The following is a 20,678-nucleotide window of genomic DNA, read 5'->3' as shown; positions in this document are numbered from 1 at the left end:
CAGAGCCCTAAGATATATTTTAACATACAAGTAATTTCCCTTAGCTACTGAAGCTACAAAAGAACTAAACAATTATTAGTTCAGAATGGAATTTCCAAAGTAAACTCAAATTTTGATTCTTGTCCTGTCTGTCTTCGGCCCTGTCAAAAGCCGCCGACCTATTTCTGGGTCAAGTCTTTCTTGCCCAAAGAGTCTAGATGTTATTATGAGAGCCACAGGAAGGGGAAATGGGTTAATTTTTGGACGGAAAGTAGGTGTTATTTTTCTGCTATTGTTCAATATATGATCCGGGTCATAAACATATTTCTAAGCAAAACTTAGCCTTTGGATTTAAACACAGTGAAACCCATATCAACCCAAACTCCCTGCTGCTAGTTAATGCATTAGTACTGAGCACATCTGGAAAGGCAGTGTCGACTGCAACAACCAGACTCCCAAAGCTTGTTCCCATGACATGCTTTCTTAAGCATGCATGCTCAGCTCAGTTCAGAAAAGAGACAGCCCCTGCCAGTTTAACTACACTAAAAGAAACATATCAAAACAAGTACTGTGCTTCAGCATTTGTTGCTTTGCTCACTAACAGCTAAGTATCCCTTTCTTTCTTGTGAATTATCAGGTTACCTGCGATATTAATTGACTTTTCTCAGCTTTATTTTAGAAAGCACAATATACTTGAGATAAACCACTGTGCAAGATTCTTTTTTTCCCTGTGATGGGATTAGCTAAAATTTAAATTCTTATTTATAACCTCCAGCAGAAAATTGACTACACACACTGCCCGAGTCAACTGGGACTGCATAACATCAACTTGATTATATCAAATTAACTCAAACATAATTGCACTGCTTGACTAGCCATGGAGCTTGTCAGCTATAAACCTGTCAAAAATCCATCAACTTTGCAGTTAAGTAGAAGCACAAAGCTTGGGTTCCAGAACTTGACATTTTTGGATCTTCGCCTGGTTAAGATGCTTTCGAATTAGCTTTTTTTTGCTGTTCTCCATTTCTCTTTCTTAAGGTATGCAGACCAAATGAGGAAACAAGGTAAATTTTGGCATTCTGAACAACAAATTGATAAAATGTGTATTGAAACCTCACTAGCAGGCATTGAGATTGAGATTCGGCTTAATGATCACTAGAACAGGGGTCAGAAAATCAAAAGAATAGTGTTGATGAAGATAACCAAATCTTATAGTTTTGGAGAATTAAAAAATGAAGACATGAGAATTCAGTTGATAAATCAATTATAATAGAATTTATCTAATGGCAATTTTCTACAGGCTAATGTTACGACATTTCATAGACCAGAATAATTTATAGGTGCCAGGTTGCTGCACAGAATTATACAGTATTTTAACGCAGTTAACTTTTATGTGCTTTGAGGAAATTATTCAAACCTAGGAGTGAAAACAGACTTGGCGTGTTACATGTCAAATCACCGCAGAACATCAATAATCGACATAAAAAGAGTGCAGGACTGTGCTGCTAAATTGGCGAGGTACGTCAGAAGATGCTGTAAATTCTTGGGTCCTAAAATGTTGCACATTACTACTTTCTCAATCACATAGGAAAAAAACCGCAACTAAATTCTGTTCTACATACGCTATAGATTGGAATAAATCCAGAGTAGTAGCTGGACCCACTACTTAAAAATTTATTGTGAAAACAAGATTGGATGCGTAATACTAAGTGAGAGAGTCTGAGCTGTTCTTCAAAGGCCTGGCGTCTTATAGATTTTAAATGTTTCCAGTCGGACTCATTTGTAATTATGCAAATCACACAATGTTATGTATAAATAGTACACTGCTGATTTCCATGACTGGGTGCCCTGGCGAGAAGTGGTATTTCCATCCCAATAAATTGCCCATCTGCCAAGGGTAGGACTGTTTGAGAAGTTTTGGACGCACAGCCCAATTTTACTGAGATTCATTGAAACAGATGGGTCAGTGGAGCAAGATTTCCTGACGAGCTTTCACTTGTGAGCATTGTTTTTTCGGCCAGATTCACGATTGGGGTTAGCCCTTATACTGCAGCGTTGGAGGAAAACAACATTCATTTTGTCTGTGAAAAATTCAACTTAGCAAAATATTTAATTTTATCCCTGTCACTGTCAAAAGAGAAAAAAAGAGTTGTGGTGAAGAATCTCGACAATTTATAGAAATATTGAAATACACATCCTGAGCAAAGGCAGAAGATATTAGGCAAATGCTACCACAACAAGTGGATTTTAATGAGTGTCCTTATAAGAAGAAAATGAAAAGAGGCAGAAAGGTTTTGGAACAGATTCTAGTAAACATAATACAGCACCTAGTGGGCATTAGCGGAAACAGATTGTGGAAAGGGGTGAAATGGGCAAGATGCCAGAGAAATTGAGACTTCAAACAGTGTGAAGTTACAGTGCCCTCCAAAATGTTTGGGACAAAGACCCATCATTTATTTATTTGCCTCTGTACTCCACAATTTGAGATTTGTGATAGAAAAAAATCACATTTTAAAATGCACATTGTCAGATATCATTAAAGGCCATTTTTATACATTTTGGTTTCACCATTCAGAAATTACAGCTGTGTTCATACATAGTCCCCCCATTTCAGGGCACCATAATGTTTGGGACACATGCCTTCACAGGAGTTTGTAATTGCTCAGGTGTGTTTAATTGCCTCCTTAATGCAGGTATAAGAGAGCTGTCAGCACCTAGTCTTTCCTCCAGTCTTTCCATCACCTTTGGAAACTTTTATTGCTGTTTATCAACATGAGGACCAAAGTTGTGCCAATGAAAGTCAAAGAAGCCATTATGAGACTGAGAAACAAGAATAAAATTGTTAGAGACATCAGCCAAACCTTAGGCTTACTAAAATCAACTGTATGGAACATCATTAAGAAGAAAGAGGGCACTGGTGAGTTTACTAATCGCAAAGGGACTGGCAGGCCAAGGAAGACCTCCACAACTGATGACAGAAGAATTCTCTCTATAATAAAGAAAAATCCCCAAATACCTGTCCGACAGATCAGAAACACTCTTCAGGAGTCAGATGTGGATTTGTCAATGACCACTGTCCACAGAAGACTTCATGAACAGAAATACAGAGGCTACACTGCACGATGCAAACCACTGGTTAGCTGCAAAAATAGGATGGTCAGGTTACAGTTTGCCAAGAAGTACTTAAAATAGCAACCACAGTTCTGAAAAAAGGTCTTGTGGACAGATGAGATGAAGATTAACGTATATCAGAATGATGGCAAGAGCAAAGTATGGAGGAGAGAAGGAACTGCCCAAGATCCAAAGCATACCACCTCACCTGTGAAACACGGTGGTGGGGTGTTATGGCCAGGCATGTATGGCTGCTGAAGGTACTGGCTCACTTATCTTCATTGGTGATACAACTGCTGATGGTAGTAGCATAATGAATTCTGAAGTGTATATAGACACATCCTATCTGCTCAAGTTCAAACAAATGCCTCAAAACTCATTAGCCGGCGGTTCATTCTACAGCAGGACACTGATCCCAAACATACTGCTAAAGCAACAAAAGAGTTTTTCAAAGCTAAAAAATGGTAAATTCTTGAGTGGCCAAGTCAATCACCCGATCTGAACCTAATTGAGCATGCCTTTTATATGCTGAAGAGAAAACTGAAGTGGACTAGCCCCAAAAACAAGCATAAGCTAAAGATGGCTGCAATACAGGCCTGGCAGAGCATCGTCAGAGAAGACATCCAGCAATTGGTGATGTCCATGAATCACAGACTTCAAGCAGTCATTGTATGCAAAGGATATGCAACAAAATACTAAACATGACTACTTTCATTTACTTGACATTGCTGTGTCCTAAACATTATGGTGTCCAGAAATGGGGGGACTATGCATAAACACTGCTGTAATTTCTACATGATGAAACCAAAATGTATAAAAATGGCCTTTATTAAAATCTGACAATGTGCTCTTCCACCGCATGTGATTTTTTTTCTATTACAAATCTTAAATTTTGGAGTACAGAGGCAAATACATAAATGATGGGTCTTTGTCCCAAACATTATGGAGGGCACTGTATACAACTAGAGGAAATTAGTCTGTTAGTGTTGGATGGGTCTGTCGAGAAATTCAATACAGGGATTTGAGATTGTTAAACAGTGGGCCATGCCAGTGTAGATCCATGAGTGTGGATGACTGCGCAGCACAAGGAGGGAGCAAATAAAAACAGAAAATGCAGGAAACACTCACAGGTCCGGCAGCATCTGTGAAAAGAGAAAAAGAGTTAGCATTTTAAGGTTGAAGACTCCTCGTTGGAGGAAGCAAAATTTAGAATAAGAGTAGAGCATAGAAGTTTACTGAATGGATTTTGGAAGATTTAAGTACAGTACAGAGGTGTCAACGATATCATCAGTCTGAAGAAGGGTCTCGACCCGAAACGTCACCCATGCCTCCTCTCCAGAGATGCTGCCTGTCCCACTGAGTTACTCCAGCATTTTATGTCTACCTTCAACGATATGCACATTGGTTTTAGCAGTAGTTAGAATAGAATAGTACAACACAAGAACACGCCCTTCGGCTCATGCAGAACATGATGCCAAATTAAACTAATCTCTTCTGTCCGCACACTACTAACCAACACATCTACATTTATGTCCAAGTCATCTAAAAATGTGTGTCCGAGTACTGATCTCTACAGAACACCACTGGTCACAAACCTACTGCCAAAATGACACCTTTCCACCACTATGACCACCACTAAGATATGGTCTGCCCCATACAAAGCAATGTTGACTGTCCCTATTTAGCCTATTCTCTTCCAAATGAGAATAAATCCTAATGTAAAGAATCCTCTCAAATAGCTTACCTATCACTGATATGATGCTCACCAGTCTATAATCTCCTAGATTATCTCCATTTCCCTTCATAAACAAGGGTTCTGTTTAATCTGATTTGCCAGTAATATTTCATAGCCCCTTCTGGCTCTCCTAATTTCCCTGAGTTATTTCCTACATTCTTAACATTCTACAAAGACCCTATCTGATTTCTTCTTCCTAAACCTTACATATGCTTCCTTTTTATTTTTAACCGTTTTCCAATCTTTCTCATCATCCTAGGATCCCTTACCTTGCCATCATTTCCCCTCCTCTTTATTGGAAGGCAGTGGAGCAATAGGGTTAGAACTCAAAAATAAGAAAAGGTATAATTAATGATCCAATTATACCATGGGCCTACCAATAGCCAGCAGCAGTTAGAGGAACAGATATGTAGACAGATTATAGAAAAATGCAAAAATAACAGCTTTGTCATAGTGGATAACTTTTACCTCCCCAATATTGACTGGGATTTTCTTAGTTGGGGCAGAATTTGTTAGGTTTGTTCCAAATGGGTTTCTTGAAACAGTATATAGATGGTCTAACTACGAGAGGGATCATACAGAACCTTGGAGTTTCAGTGGGGGAGCATTTTGAGAATAGTGATCACAACTGTTTAAGTTTTAAGATAGTGTGAAAAAGGATATGTCTGAACCTTGGGGGAAGGTTCTAAATTGGGCGAGGGCAAATTACAACATTATTAGGCAGGAGCTAGGGAGATAAATTGGGACGGCAGTTATTAGTTCACATTTGAATGAGAATTGATTACAGACCAGTTGGGGTTTGGGACGAAACTACATTGTTTAGAAGCTCAGCTCCAAGTCAATATAGTTTCAAGACTCTGAGCAACCCAAGGCAATAAAGATGGAAGCCAAGGATAATGGCGTTACTTTTCTCAATGACAACTGATCACCAGAGAGGCAGTTTAACAATGCAGAGAAAGTTACAAAGAAGAAATGGAAAAATAGACCGGGAGCTGTTGAGCAGCAGAGGGATCTAGGAGTGTAGTTATATAGACCCCTGAAGGTGATGTAAAAGGTAGATGGGGTGGTCAAGAAGGCTTTCAGTCAGCCAGTGTATTGGGTACAGAAGTTGGGATGTTATGTTACAATTGTACGACATGTTGGTGAGGCTGCATTTGGAGTAATGTGTTTAGTTTTGGTCACACTCCTATAGGAAAAATGTTGCTAAGCTGGAAAGAGTGCAGAAAATATTTACGAGGACGTTGCCAAGACTCATAGGCCTGCAACATAGGGAGAGGTTGAGCAGGCTGGGACATTAATCCTTGGAGCACAGGAGGCTGAAGGGTGATCTTGCAGAGGGTATATAAGATCATGAGGGGAATAGCTAGGGTGAATGCACATAGTATTTTACCCAGAATAGGGAAATCCAGAACCAGAGGACGAACATTTAAGGTATGAGTCGAAAGATTGAATAGGAACCTGAGGGACAATGTTTTCACACAGAGGGTGGTGGGTATATGGGATGAGCTGCTGGAGGAGGTAGCTGAGGCAGGTACCATAAAAACATTTAAAACCATATGGATGGGTGCATGGATAGGAAAGGTTTCAACGGATATGGCCCAAACGCAGATAGGTAGGACTAGTTGGGCCTTGGTTGGAATGGACTAGTTGGGCCAAAGGGCTCAACAAAGGGTGGATTTGGAATTTGTTTCTTTGGGGACTCCAGAGATAATACTGCAAGAATGGGAAGTGAATCCAAGTCCGGCAATGCTCTTTAGAGTGCCAGTCTACTTTAACTCTTTCCCTTAGGTACAAAATTATGCAATTCCCAAGCACAACCTGTAGCCCCAACTTCCACTACAGCTACTGAAGGATACTGGAGAGATGTTCTGAGCACACGTTAAATAGTTAAGATAAATGAATTAGGGAGAAGTGGATTCTTGTACAGAATATGTTGAGGTTATTGGAGAGCATTAGTTGACTAGAGCTCCCCATCAAAAGTAACAGTCAATATTAGTGATGTTGATTGAGATGCTATACAAAGTAATAAAATTCATACGTACTGAAATTAAACCCCTATTTGCGTTGATAGACATAAAATGCTAGATTAACCCAGAAGGGCAGGCAGCATCTCTGTAGAGAAGGAATGGGTGACCTTTCGGGTCGAGGCCCTTCGTCAGAAGTCTGAAGAAGTGTCTCGACCTGACACGTCATCCATTCCTTCTTTCCAGAGATGCTGCCTGCCCTGCTGAGTTACTCCAGTATTTTGTGTCTATCTCTGGTTTAAACTAGCATCTGCAGTTCCTTCCTACCCTATTTGTCTGTGTCAGCATGCAGTTCTTTGCCTTTGAAATTCTTTCCCCAGTCTATATATTTCACTTAGCACAACCAATGAGAGGTGATTTTCAGACAATAGATGTTCGTAAAGATGAGGCTAGTCAGAATCTCCGAAAGATGGATGAAAGCTGAAAATTAATGCAACAGTGACAAGAGGTTTGATGCAGACAAATGGAAAGAATAAATGTTACTCAGAAAAGTTGCTGTAGTGCAACTAAGGTCAACAGTTAATTGGTCTATTTGGGAAGAGTCTTGGGATCACAGCAGACTTGTCATTTCACACATCTGTTAGATTACTGTGAATCAGCAACTGAACATTGAAAGTAGAACGTTGGAACATTATTACTTCTGTAAAGACAGAAGATGTCAAGATTAAACTGTGTAATTCACTGGTCAAATTGTGCCAAATCTTGTACTCAGCTTCAGTCACAGACTTAATGAAAATATTCAAGATATGGAAAAACTATGAGAGTAAGAAGGAAATAATGGAAAGAATATAATTATTTTGCTGTGGAAGGTGATAGAAAATAAGACATTTTTTGTACAGAAATATACAGAAATGTTGTATGTGCCAAAGATCTGAAGCCCTATTCAAAATTGGAGTATTAAGAGTAATACAGTGTGGAAACAGGCCCCTCGGCCCAACTTTCCCACACCAACCAAGAGGCAAATTGGCAATCCATTAATAGTGCACAAGCTAATCACTGTAAATAAACGGACACTGGGGATGGAGAGAGGATCCTTACATTCAAAGAACAGTTTAAATGGTCCTTAGGGTGGTGGGAGTAAAGATCTTGGAAGACCAGCTGGGTTTCTTTGCATATATGAACTAGGATCGTCCAAACAACAACCCTCATCTGTTTGTATCTTGTAATTTTATGAAAAAACAAATGGAAAAAATGGGACACATTGCCTACTACTTGTAAATGGAAACATCGCTACCGGGAAGTTGAGATTCATCTACCTCTGGTGCACTAAGTGTCACTGCATGGAACACTAATGTCAGGTTAGGATGCTCGCAACAAAATCCCAAACTTGGCCAAAAACATAATGGAAACAGCTTTAGAGTGGTTTACACACAGATTTATGCATTAAACTGGGACCTACCTACATGCAGTTGTACACAGCTTACAGGAATTTTCTACACCTCAATCAAAGAGCATCTTTCTTCAAAGAGACATTCACTGTTTTTAAAGGCACAGTCCATATTGCAGAGAGTCAATAAGGACACACAATCAAACTGCCACAGCGAGATAAGCTCTAGGACAGAAGGAGGGAGCCCTAAATTTGGTGAAAGAGAATTCGGTCTTCTCATTGGTGTGGTAAATGTCAGTAAGGTGCCCCCCGCCACTCCCCTCCCATTTCCCACTTCCGCCGCCGAATCATGCCAGAGGAGGCAGGAGAGTTGTTTGGGTTCACATAAGAAGAACCAAGCAGGATGCACCTACGGTTGTCTTCTCCGTTTTTTGGAATCTCACCGGTGGAGCATTAAACAGATAAACCACTACCTCACAAAATACATTATGGTGATCTGTAGACTATCAGAATCAGGTGGAGGAAGCCTTTTCAGCTTTGGTAACTTACATCTGTAAACACATTGTTGATCAAACAAATCCAGGTAGGATGTGGCATCTCTGAAAACTCTCTGGCAGTGGTTTCTACACTGATGGACATGTCCTTATCTCTTCCCCTGAGGTATCTGAATACAGCATTGGCTATAATGAGGCCTCAACTGATAGCATGTTCAGAATGACATTGCTACACATGCAGCCATAGAAAGAATATCTCAACACTCAAATGTTGGATAATACATTCTCTTTCTGTTGTATTGCACTCTGTGGAACTTGGTAGGTATCTGAGCAGCCTGAATCAGTTCTGAAGCTGTAGCCCAATCTCTGTTATCAGAATGCCCATTTAAATAGTGAGAATGGCAACAAACACACCTATTTTACTCTTAGTTGATTTGAGTATTCCAGAGGACGTGGCATCACAGTCTGCCCAGAGGCCAGAGAAGGATCTAATCTAATCTAGCACAAACCTGCAGGCTAAATGTACGTTTAACTAAAGGAAGCTATGCACTTTACATACATAATTGCACCAAATCCTGTATCAACTTAGCCAGTCATATGACTTCACAGCATTCACAGAACAATGTCCACATCATGACAACAGTTATTAACGTACTTCATTGGGACCAAAACATTTGGAAACATCCTGAGATTGTGAAAGAAAGTACCAAAACACCTATTTTGCTTTCTTTGCTGGTTCAATCATTATTCAGTGCTGAGCTAACTAAATATTAATTGGGCAAAATGATGGAGATGCAACTATTGGTGTGAGCAGATCAGGGCATCATTTATTCATGATAGAAGTGCACTTGTACAGGCATTAGGTCACAAGATGATCCAACATGTTTGTGATCATTCTCCATATAACACGGAAATATGAATAATATATATATATATATTTGGGCCATGTTTTGTGGGTTGCATGGTAAGTATATTGTTCTGAACAAAGTACAAAAATTAGTAAGGAAATGTCATATTCAACACTTACTGCTGTGAAGTAACATAGCCTCAATCCCTCAAACCGCTTTCAAATCTAAATTCATGTTCAAGTGCATTTTGTAATGTATGAGAGGGCCAGAGGGGTGAACATGAAGGACCAATTCCTGTAACAGAGCGATGTAAACACATGAGGCATCAATTTAAAATAATTAGTGGATGATTAAAGGGGAGTTGAGGAAAGATGTTGTTCACCCAAAGCATGAAACTGGTCTGGAACTCGATGCCTGGAAAGGTGATGGAAACAAAAACCATAACACATTTAAAAAGAAGCTGATTGAGCACTTGAAGTGCCCATGACTTTGAAAGCTATGGACTGAGATTTGAGCTGCAAGAGTAGACCAAGTACCTATTTATTTTACCCAGCATGAATGCAATGGGATAAATAGTATCTTGTGCTGTTAGTTTCAATATATATTTCAGTGAAAAAACTCACAAATCAGTAGTTTGTAAACTGGATCAAAATGGCTTATTCAAGTCAACGGTATATTTTGGGAACACATTTATGGTCACAAATAAATGTGAACTCCATACACCCTAGATGTAAATTTGCAGCTATAGTTCACATCTATGTGGACAAGCATCTGATGACCTATATATGAAGAGACGGTGTAGGTTCAAGCAATATTTCTGAGCTGGTAAAAACAAACTTAGAGGTGATGTAGGTACTGTATATGGTTGGCAATTCGCCCCAAACCCAAACGGGACATCAGGTTACCAGGAGAGGGTTGGTGTTGGTAGACACTGTACAGGGATTGGGGTAGGAAATAAAGACAAATGACTCAATATTCCCAATACTTATGCTGTATTAGTGAATTTCAGGACACATAGCCTGACAAGGTGGAGGCAGTTGAACGATGCAAATAAATTCTGGAAAGGTGGAGATGGGCATTATCAAAGTAGATATGAAACTGAATGATTTTCACTTAGAGACAGAACACGAATGAGAAATAGAAATGAGCCTAAGATAAGTAAATTAACCAGAAACTGCATTCAAATCTTTACCCAATAACTCAACACTTATAAGAAAGCAACTACGGGTGTCTAAGGCAAATTAATGGTGAATAATTGAAGATGAACACAAAATTCTGGAGTAACTCAGCGGGTCAGGCAGCATCTCCAGAGATGATGGAGGGGCGATGTTTCTGGTTGGGACCCTTCTTCAGAATAAGTGAATAAATGAAGATGGACAAAGAGATGCTACACAATTGTTCAGCCTGTTCTCTGAACTGTATTTGAAAGAATGAAGGATTGCCCCACAGGATCCTGTGACTTATTTTAATGCACAGCTTTCGGATAAATATGGCACTGAAAGTGAGAAACAGATGCTTTTGATTAAAATATGTCCTACCAAGGCAGTGCAATGTGGTCATTACCCATATACTTTTAATCAGCAAGCAGCATCTGTTTCTGATAGTAAATCATAAAAAAGACATATCTCCACTAATGTTATTTATAGGAAGGCTGAGGCATATATAAAATGCTATTAATTTTTTTCTGTGCTATTGAAGTGCCCTTCAACCAAGTACTTCACAAAATATTCCTAATTTTTTCCCCACTTTCTTCCACTTCTCCCAGTCAACCAAGAAGTTGGAGAAATTCAAAGAAAATTTGATCCATAACTATCATGTCCTCCATTCTAACATTATCCTGCATAAGTAAGAATCTCATAGCACTACACTGAGGGTAAGCTTGGGATTTGGACTCTTGACTTTATAGCTTGTAGCCAAGGTCACTAGATCATGGAACAAGTAAATTCTATTTAAAAAACGAAAATATTTTGAACACTCACCCAATTGCAATAGCTCAACATTGCTCCAATACTCTGCCATTGGAGATAGATTCTCTACATATATTGCATGGGGAAAACACTAATTGCGGTGCTAACCCCATAAATGTCCCGTTGCTTCAAAGTTTCACTTCATTTCGCCAGGCATCACAAAACCCAAATGATATTGTGAAGTGAATTTGTCTACGGAATCATAACTCTAGCAGCTTGTTTTCTGGGCATGAAATGTTCAGATCACAAGAGCATAAATTTTGAATTAGTACCAGAAGCACAGGGGAGAGGTTAGAAGACTTCTGTCAGCACCAAAACTTCACTGCATTTGTTTTTATTCATTCCTGGGAAGTGGAAATTGCTGATAATGCAAGTGATTTTGCTCATTGCTCGTTCCTTGAGAAGTGGCAGGACGACAGTTTCTGGAACATCTGCAGATCTTGAAGCGTACACACATTCACACAGCTGTTAGACAGGAAGCTCTAGAAATATATGACCTAGCAGCTACACAGCATCCTATTTCCTGGTTAAATAGAATGGTGCATGATTTGAACAGAATTTACGGGGTGGTTGTGATCCCATTTTCTTACTGCCTATGGCCATCTAAGTATAAAAGAATTGGGCTAGAGAGGTGCTGTCAAAAAGACCATTGCATGTTTTTGAAATATAACCTTTAGATGGTGCATACTGGACCTTGGTGCACCAGTGTGGAGCTAAATGATTGTTCATGGTGATGGAGTGATGCACCAAGTTGTTTTGATTCAGATATTATTGAGCTTCATCAATTTTATGGTACTCCATCATAATCCAGATAGTGCTTTGTACTCTTTTGGAAATCAGAAGCTTCTGCCTGCTCTCAGGGTGTCACTATTGAAAGAGTTGCTCTAGCTAACTTTCTGGTTATTTGATCTGAAGAGGATCTGATGATGGAAAAATCAATTGATTATCAAGGGATATTCTTTTGAAGGTTGTCAATGCCTGGTTAATTATACCTTGCCATGTCTCAATGCAAATCTGAAAGTGATGAAGGTCTCTCAATGTCCAGGGACCAAATGCTATGTTATCTGAGGAGTGAGACATAATGCATACACCAACTCATCCCATGCAGTAGTTGGGAATGGGTGGACAATGCATTTCCCTGAATATCTCCTGCAATGATGTTTCACATAGAAATCATTCATTTCTAACGATCTCAGCTGCTTTTCATTGTGCTAGGTACAATACCCGCCAATAAAGGTTGTTTCATTCTGATTCCTATGACTGATTTTACGAATGCCCCTTGCTGCCATATATGCTGTCAAACGCTGCCTTGATCTCACGGCAATCACGCGCATCTAATTTTTTTGTTTAGTTTAGAGATACCGTATGGAAACAGGCCCTTCAGCCTACCGAGTCCACACCGACCACTGATTACCTGCACACTAGCTCCATGTTATCCCACTTTTGCATCCTACACACTAGGGACAATTTACAGAAGATAATTAGCCGACAAATCTGCATATCTTTAGAATGTGGGAGGAAACGGGAGCACCCTGACAAAACCCGCGCGGTCACAGGGAGAACGAACAAACTCCGCCCAGACAGCACTAATAGTCAGGATTGAATCTTGGTCTCTAGTGCTGTGGGGCAGCAGCTCTACCGCTGCATCACTGCGCCACCCTTATATCTAGAATTTGGCTGCTTTGACCATTGTTGGACAGAACATTAGATTGCTATAATGGACTCTGGAGCAGAGAGTCCTGACAGAACTTAAACTGGGCATTGATGAGCAAGTCTCTGGTAAGTTACTGTAAGTTGACTGTACTGTCAATGTACAAATAACGGAACTCTGGAAGAGCTCAGTGGGTCAAACAGCAACTGTGGAGGTAAAAGGTGGAAATCAAAGTTTCTGGTCGAGACTCTTCATCATCAACATACAATTTTTGTCTGCAGGGTGCGGCTTAACCTGCTGAGTTGTTCCAATGTTGTTTTTTTATTCCAGGTACGATCATCTGCAGTCTTTTTTGTCTTCGCAGGACAGCCAATGAAATGTTCTATTACTTTAATTTACTTATGACTGATGAGAGTAGATTGAGAAGGTGGCAATAATTTACTTTTTTTGTACATGGGACACCTGGACAATTTTACAATTAATCAGGTTGGTGCCAGAGTTTTTAGTTAATTGCAAACAGGTTGATGAATGTTAGCTGTTCTAAGCACCAACAATAAGGAATGTAATATTGTCAGGGCTCATTATCTTTGTCATATCCAATGCATGCAGCCATTTCTTGACTTTAAATGGAATGAATCATTTTGGTTAAAGCCTGGCTTCCTGAAGGAACTTTGGGAGGTACCGAGACGGTTCATTTGTTTGGCTGAAGATGATAGCAAGTTCTTCCGCATAATCTTCTACATTTGCGGGCTGAGCTCCACTAACAATGAGGATAGACATGTTCATGGATGCTTCTTCAGCATTTTGCTATTTAACTACTGGGTTTGGAAGGACTGCAGAGTTTGACGTGATCAGTCATTTCTGAAATTGCCTGCAGCAAGCCAGTTTTGCGACCTTATTTAGATGCAATCCTGTGTTGTTCCTTCTCTAGGTTTTGATGTGCCTGGAGCTGATCTGAACATGAATTTCTATGTCCTTCGTGAACCATGATTGATTCTCTGGCTTGATCGTAAGGGCAAAGTAGGAAATATACAAGTCTTTACAGATTGTAGAGGATGGCCATTCCTCTGCTGCTGATTGTCCTCAGGATCCCATATTCACAATTCTGAGAGCTCCGAGAACCGCTGTGAATTCATCTCTTTGTACTCAGTAGTATATTTGCAAGCTGGGCTCCACTAACACTGAGAATAGGTACGTTCACGGATCAATCTCCAGCATTTAGCTGTTCAATCGCGATTCAAGATGGACATCGAGATTCATGCACAGTCTTACTCCAGGCTCATCAAAACACAACATAATGCAGCATGTCATCTGTTTGAAGAAGAAAGTCCATCTCCAAAATTGCCTATGCCATGGACTGTCAATTATATAGTCAGTGGCAGATCCACCTCTGACAGGTGGATTGACAAAGTTCATAAGCATCTCCCTCACGCTTGCAAGCAGTTTTGCACTTCAGGACTCAGTTAGCTCAGTCAGATGTGATGCTGCCAAACTACATTTGGTGACAGACTATGAAATCCCAACACCAAAGTACATTCCATGGCCTTACTACTCTCCATGCTTCCTCCACGGAGGGATATTGGGGAGGGAGGAAGGTAGCTGGTAACCCATCTTCAATTTATTTGCCCGTCCTTGACATGATGCATTGAGACTTCCAAGGGTTGAGAATGAATGTTGCTTCATTGGGTCTAGAACTAATAGACCACCACATCAGCTCGCAACACCTCCCCCCTGCCCCCACCCCAGCAAAACCCCTCCCCCATTAGCTATATAGGTAATATGTTACTAGGTATGATAGATCTGCCTTGCCAATTGGACTGAGTGTATATACCTACAATGAAGAAAGAATGTGGGATGTTGGCCTATTAAGTACAAACCTGTAAGCAATATTCTGTCAAGCTACCACTTAATTTGTCCGTGAGACAGCTCTCCTAATTTTTTGAATTCTGCTGAAGCTACGCAAGAAAGGTTGACTAATTGTGTCATGCCGTGCCATGTGGCGTCATCAGTCCAGTTCTATTACTATTTTTTTGTAGCATTTGCAAACAAAAGGGTAGTTTGCTGAGATATCAGACAACAATGAAAAGACAAGCACAATTCTGCGAATCTGGAATCACAAATTGACCAGCAGAGTAAAGACAGAATTCCTTATGAAAAGATATTAAGAGTAGCCCGTGGAGAATTGAGGACAATTTGACAATGTCATGGTCACTGTTACAGATACTATTTTTTAAAATAAGGAATTTAATTAATCAATGCTATTGTGAGGTGGGATTATAATTTATCCAAATATTGAGCTACCATTAGAAAATCCAGTAAACTGTCATAGAATTAACCATGATTTCAAAAGCAAACTCACTAGTTTCACAAAAACACATTGAAAACAGATGTTAAAATCAAGAGACCTTTCTTCTATTTTACCATTCCCCTTTGTTATATTTCACTGGTACAATTAGTGGGAATGTTCAAAGCAAGAATTTAAGTCTGTTCTCCCCTTCCGGACACAGGTGTTCATTAATCTATAATTACTTCATATGGAGCTAACGAACAACTGTAATTATTACAGTTAATTCCTGTTTAGTGAATAAACCACTTGTCATCACAAATTGTTGCAGCATGGTCCGCCACGAAAATGTTGGCTGGAAAGTATCAAGATTTAGAAGGCTTTGATTTAGTAATGCACGTCCTTACAATTTTACAATGCACACTTCCTCCCCAGAAAAGTAGTAGTAAATGATTCAAATGCAATGCAAGTCTATCGGGCTTTGAAATGCAAAAACTCACCTGACGTTGGATTGTGAAAGTTCTAACACTGGGAAATTTAATCTGTGTTTTCAGATGATGTCTGGCGTGAACTTGCAGCATTTTCTGTTTTATTGCATCTCATTGCCTATATTTGCATTTTTTTTCTTTTCACTAGTCATCTCTCCATCCAGAGTTCATGATTGTCCATGAGCAATGAAATTACATGACTCCATCTCATGGTGCTACAATTGCACAAGTAAAACCTCATTCCAAAATTTCAGTGTTACTCGCTTGAATGTAAGGAATTCTTATTACAGAACTGCCGCTACAAAACTTTTAACTTAAAAAAAAAATTCACCTGGTGAGACCACAAAAGTTAATCGAAGTCAGAAATTAATCTTTGCAGAGCCAGTCTGAATCATACAGAACTACTTATTATCAGGAAGGACGTGCGTACAGTGATATATAGTGTCTGGCAGTTACACTTGTATTTTAAGACACAGTAAAGTCTACGTGTTGATACACTTAAATGGGTGCAATCACCTAGAATATAGATCATGACAAAAAAAATACTTAAAACAAGGTGATTAACCTTTCCAGTAATCTACCAACTGTACAGTTTCCAAACTAACTTAAAACATTCTACTAATACATTGCAACAACATGACCTACAGAAAGTGAATTCTAAGACAAAGTTACTCTTGTTCACATGTTATTCTCAGAAGTTAGTTCATATCAAGATCTTTCCAACATGAGTGATTTATTTTTAATTGAGAAACCATCAGGGCCCAGGCCTGTTAAATGTTGTTGCCACTAGTGTGTTAAAGAAGAAGGAAACAATAAGGTAAATTAAGATGTCACAAAGGGTGTTGCCAAGTCTGGGGTTGAGAACAGGATAGGAAATTAATGGAAAGCATTGTATGGCCAATCTGCACAATGTGATTTTGAGAAAATTGGAAAGTATGAATCCAGAGATTTAAATTTCTACACAGACCTGGTGTAGAAAAAAAGATTAAGTTAGATAGCGCTTTTAGACTATAAAAGAACATAGAACTTTAAAACAGCAATCATCAAAGAAATGTTAAAAGAAATGAAAAGATTCAACTGAAATTATGACCTTTTTAAACACAGTCAAGCTAAACCTTGTTCCCTACAGTTACATCTTCTCTAATGTAACACAAAACCATTTAAAACTCTAGATCATAAAATGTATAACATTTTTTTGTTAGATTATTCCAAATAATCCCTCCATTTTTTGGCAGTTTAGAAATCCAAATTTTCACTCCATCAATATTTTCTTCCATACTCTATAGGTTACACCTCACTCAATGTTTTCCAACATTTATCATTCACATAAATACTATGTCAAAATAAATAATGTAAATATCCTCCTGAGCAATTAGGGGATTAAATATACAGTTAATCGAGAGCCCCATTTAAAAACGAATCAAAAGGTTGAAATGAAAAAAATTGGAGACTGGCTTCTCGAAGCAAATATTTAATTATATTATTGTTCTTCTTGAAGCTATAAACAGATTTATATTGGGAGGGATTTTAGTTTCATTTGACTTTTCCAGTGTTACATTATGATCGCAGTTAACTTGCAGACAATCAAAGACAGGAATACTTGACACCATATAAACTGGTGGATCCCACCAAGTGGTATTCCTGCACTTTTAACCTCATCATACTTTCAAATTATAAAACATATTGTTATCAGTCATTTTTGAATTCCCTGGTTGACAGTCATGTCGAGTTTAAGTAATGACAGGAACATTGAAAACTGACATTTATTTAAATAACTTTATTTTAAAACATTGCAACTTCGGTCAAAGTTTTCCTTATGAATGCTATTTCAAAGCTTTTACTCATACCCCCACCCCCTCTGTTTCCTACCATACATTGTTGAACTTATTATATCACATCTGTCAACCAACATCTCTTCGCCCCTTCCTGCATTGCCAGGTAATCAATTTGTCGTCACTCTTGGTAACCCCAGTAAAGTCATCAGTGAAATGAGTTACAGCTGTGAAACCATCAGGAAGAAGAACAGCCAAGAATATGCTGCTGATAGCACATCGAGGTCTCAAAGATGAAATATTAATGCACGATTTGTTTATCTGCAAGCGCACATCTTCCAGCACTGAGCTGTTAATTTTCTATCTGTGCAGACAACAGATCACTCAGTCATGAACTCTTCACAGCCATTACACAGAGACATTTTGATTAAGTATGCCTAATGTAGTGTATAGGAAAGAATGAAAACACTCAGCCTGCCAACTTTTGATTGACCATTAAGCCACTGATGAATGTGCCTGTCAAGGGAGAGACAATTACCTCAACAATGAAGAAAGTCTTCTGGTGGGTTATAGCTGTGACACATTTACCAGATTACAGCCATGCAAGTTGAAAGCATGTAAACTAATAGCTAAGATTTCTTCATAATGTATTCATCCTACTCTCTTTAAAGGAAAGGAAATGAAGAAAAACACTCACATTAAGAGAGGGGGGGGAAAAAAACTAAACAAAATTATTGTGCATGTCTGAGCAAGGAAATGACAGGGGCAGGCGTTACGTCAGTAGCACATGCGTTGCCATAGTGAGTGATTTATTGATATTTATCGAGAATGAATAGATCAAAGCTTGCCAGATGACAGGTGATCAGTCACCCGTCAAATCAAAGATGGCAATCGACTCTAAGACCAGTTAAGTGGGTGGATCCGGCGGATGAAAAATGGACTTTTATTTCAGTGCCCCAGACCAAATATCACAACTCTCAGGAGAGAGAGAGAGGGGAGGGAGAGAGAGAAGGGAGGGAGAGAGAGAAGGGGAGAGGGAGGGGAGTGAGAGGAAAGGGGGGGGGGGGGGGGGGGTAGTTTAAGCAGGCATTTTATCTCACAGATTAGATTCCTCTTCGCTTCAACTAGGGGATCTTTCGCGCACTCGGCAGATCCGCTGAAAGTTACAGCGGCTCACGACCTTTGCAGCTTTCCACCCTCGTTCCCCTCCCACAGTCTGCGAAGTGCATGCATGCTCCTAAAACAACGCATCCCAGCTACTTGTTTTTAAATATTTCGGGGTGGGTTGCTTCGCCGGCCTTGCAATCCTTAAACCGAGTTAGTTTTTAGCCGATTTGATTACACTCACATTTCTGCAACCCGTCCATCTTTTTTTAAAAAAGCAAGAAAAAAAACCCAACACGGACACGAAATCTCCTGCTTGACTGACAGGAGATAAACAACACCAAGAAGAAAATATATGTGTGTACGTATATATATATATATATATGTGTGTGTGTGTATATATATAGAGAGAGAAATAAAGCGGGTCATCTCGCACTGGACCAGTGAAAGAGAACCGTCTCAGCCTAAACTGCAGTCGGATCACTCACTCACTCACTCCTCAACCCCATCAAAAAGAATTCGCAAACATGCAACAAAAAACTTCAAACACAAAAAAAAGTCTCAGCGGAGATTCACTCACACACTCACAAACTCACACACACAAACACACACAGATGAAACAATCCCCAAACTGGAGCTGTGAAACAAAACACACATTTTTTTGCTCAGGACATTTCCATTTATCTAAGACTGGTGAACAATAATTAATGAATGTCCAGGCAGAGGTAGGTAGGTAGGTAGGTAGGATATAGAAGTTGCTTGTTTACCTGCTGCCCGCTTGGGTGCTTGTTGTTTCCTTCGCGGCATGCTGTGAGAGTTTCGAGTTGACTTTTCTTCAGGTGTGTGAGAGGTGGTGCTGAGGGGAGGAGGAGGAGGGGGGGTTGAGGGGGGCGGGGGAGGAGGAGGGGGGGTGGGGGGGTATTCGCTCTAAGCTCGTCCCCGATGGTTGTGGTGTGTGTGTGTGTGAGAGAGAGAGAGAGAGAGATATAGTAAGCTGTTCTCTATACAGTATAATGCATGTTAGATCTGAAATATTTTTTTGTGTCCGTGTTGTTGTGTGGATGTGCCTGTTCGCGGGGAGTTTTGGTGGCTGGGTTTGCAAGACAGGGACACCCGCTTCTTTGCCCCCACCCCGGGCTGGACGGGTCGCAAGCCTGCCGGCGCTGCCTGTGCCCCTCTCAGTCGCTCCCCCTCTCTCGTCTCCCCGCGGCCGATCAGTGGAGGAGCGAATACTAGTGGTGCTGCTGCTGCTGCTGCTGTTGTTGCTGCCTCTTCTCTCCGTCGCTCGGCGGCTGGCAGCTTTTTTTTTTTCTCCCCCGGAGGGACTGAGGCAGGCTCAGTCTCAATCGCACAGACACGGGTAAGCGATAGAAGCAAGCATCGATGTTTCTCCTCCTCCTCCTGCTCCTCCTGCTGGCAAAGTCAAATGCAATCTATAGCAGCCTCATCCTTGCATTTGACAGCAATCTGGAACAGTGAAAAATGAAAGCAGAAGAGAAAGCTATCAATAACAAGGCGCCGGGCATTTGTTAACGGCAATAAAACAACGTTATTACACTGTGACAAAAAAAATATTAATTCCATGCGATCCCAAGCATTAGCTGAACACACATTTTGTACAATTGCACGCACCATAAACAAGCGGAAAAAATCATCCAAAAGTATTCTCAGAAGATAATATTCTCATATAAACTTTTGGAACTCTCTTTATTCGAAGAAGCAATGAATTCTTGCAAAGATGTTTTCTGCCAACTTTTTTTTTTTTTTAAATGAAAGCTGATTCGGCCAATATCCCGTTTACTTTGCTCGGGAAATATTTATACTGTGAACAAGATGAACATTCGCGTGTAACCTTCAGCTGCAGTTCCCTGCGATACACATAACCCCACACGCA

The 20,678-nt window shown here is 39.9% G+C and overlaps 1 protein-coding gene across 1 annotated transcript in view; it reads right to left on the bottom strand.

The window, feature by feature from the left end:
* tshz2 (teashirt zinc finger homeobox 2) overlaps window positions 1–20,180 on the bottom strand; it is a 404,252-nt gene extending 384,072 nt beyond the window's left edge. The window contains exon 1 of the mRNA XM_078418984.1: window positions 19,552–20,180. Within this exon, the coding sequence (XP_078275110.1) occupies window positions 19,552–19,591 (40 nt within the window). The 5' untranslated portion in view covers window positions 19,592–20,180. The remainder of the gene's footprint in view (window positions 1–19,551) is intronic.
* Window positions 20,181–20,678: the final 498 nt, after the last annotated feature.

Source organism: Rhinoraja longicauda, chromosome 22, assembly GCF_053455715.1.
Source record: "Rhinoraja longicauda isolate Sanriku21f chromosome 22, sRhiLon1.1, whole genome shotgun sequence".
Taxonomy (NCBI): domain Eukaryota; kingdom Metazoa; phylum Chordata; class Chondrichthyes; order Rajiformes; family Arhynchobatidae; genus Rhinoraja; species Rhinoraja longicauda.
This window is presented reverse-complemented; position numbering and strand designations above follow the sequence as displayed.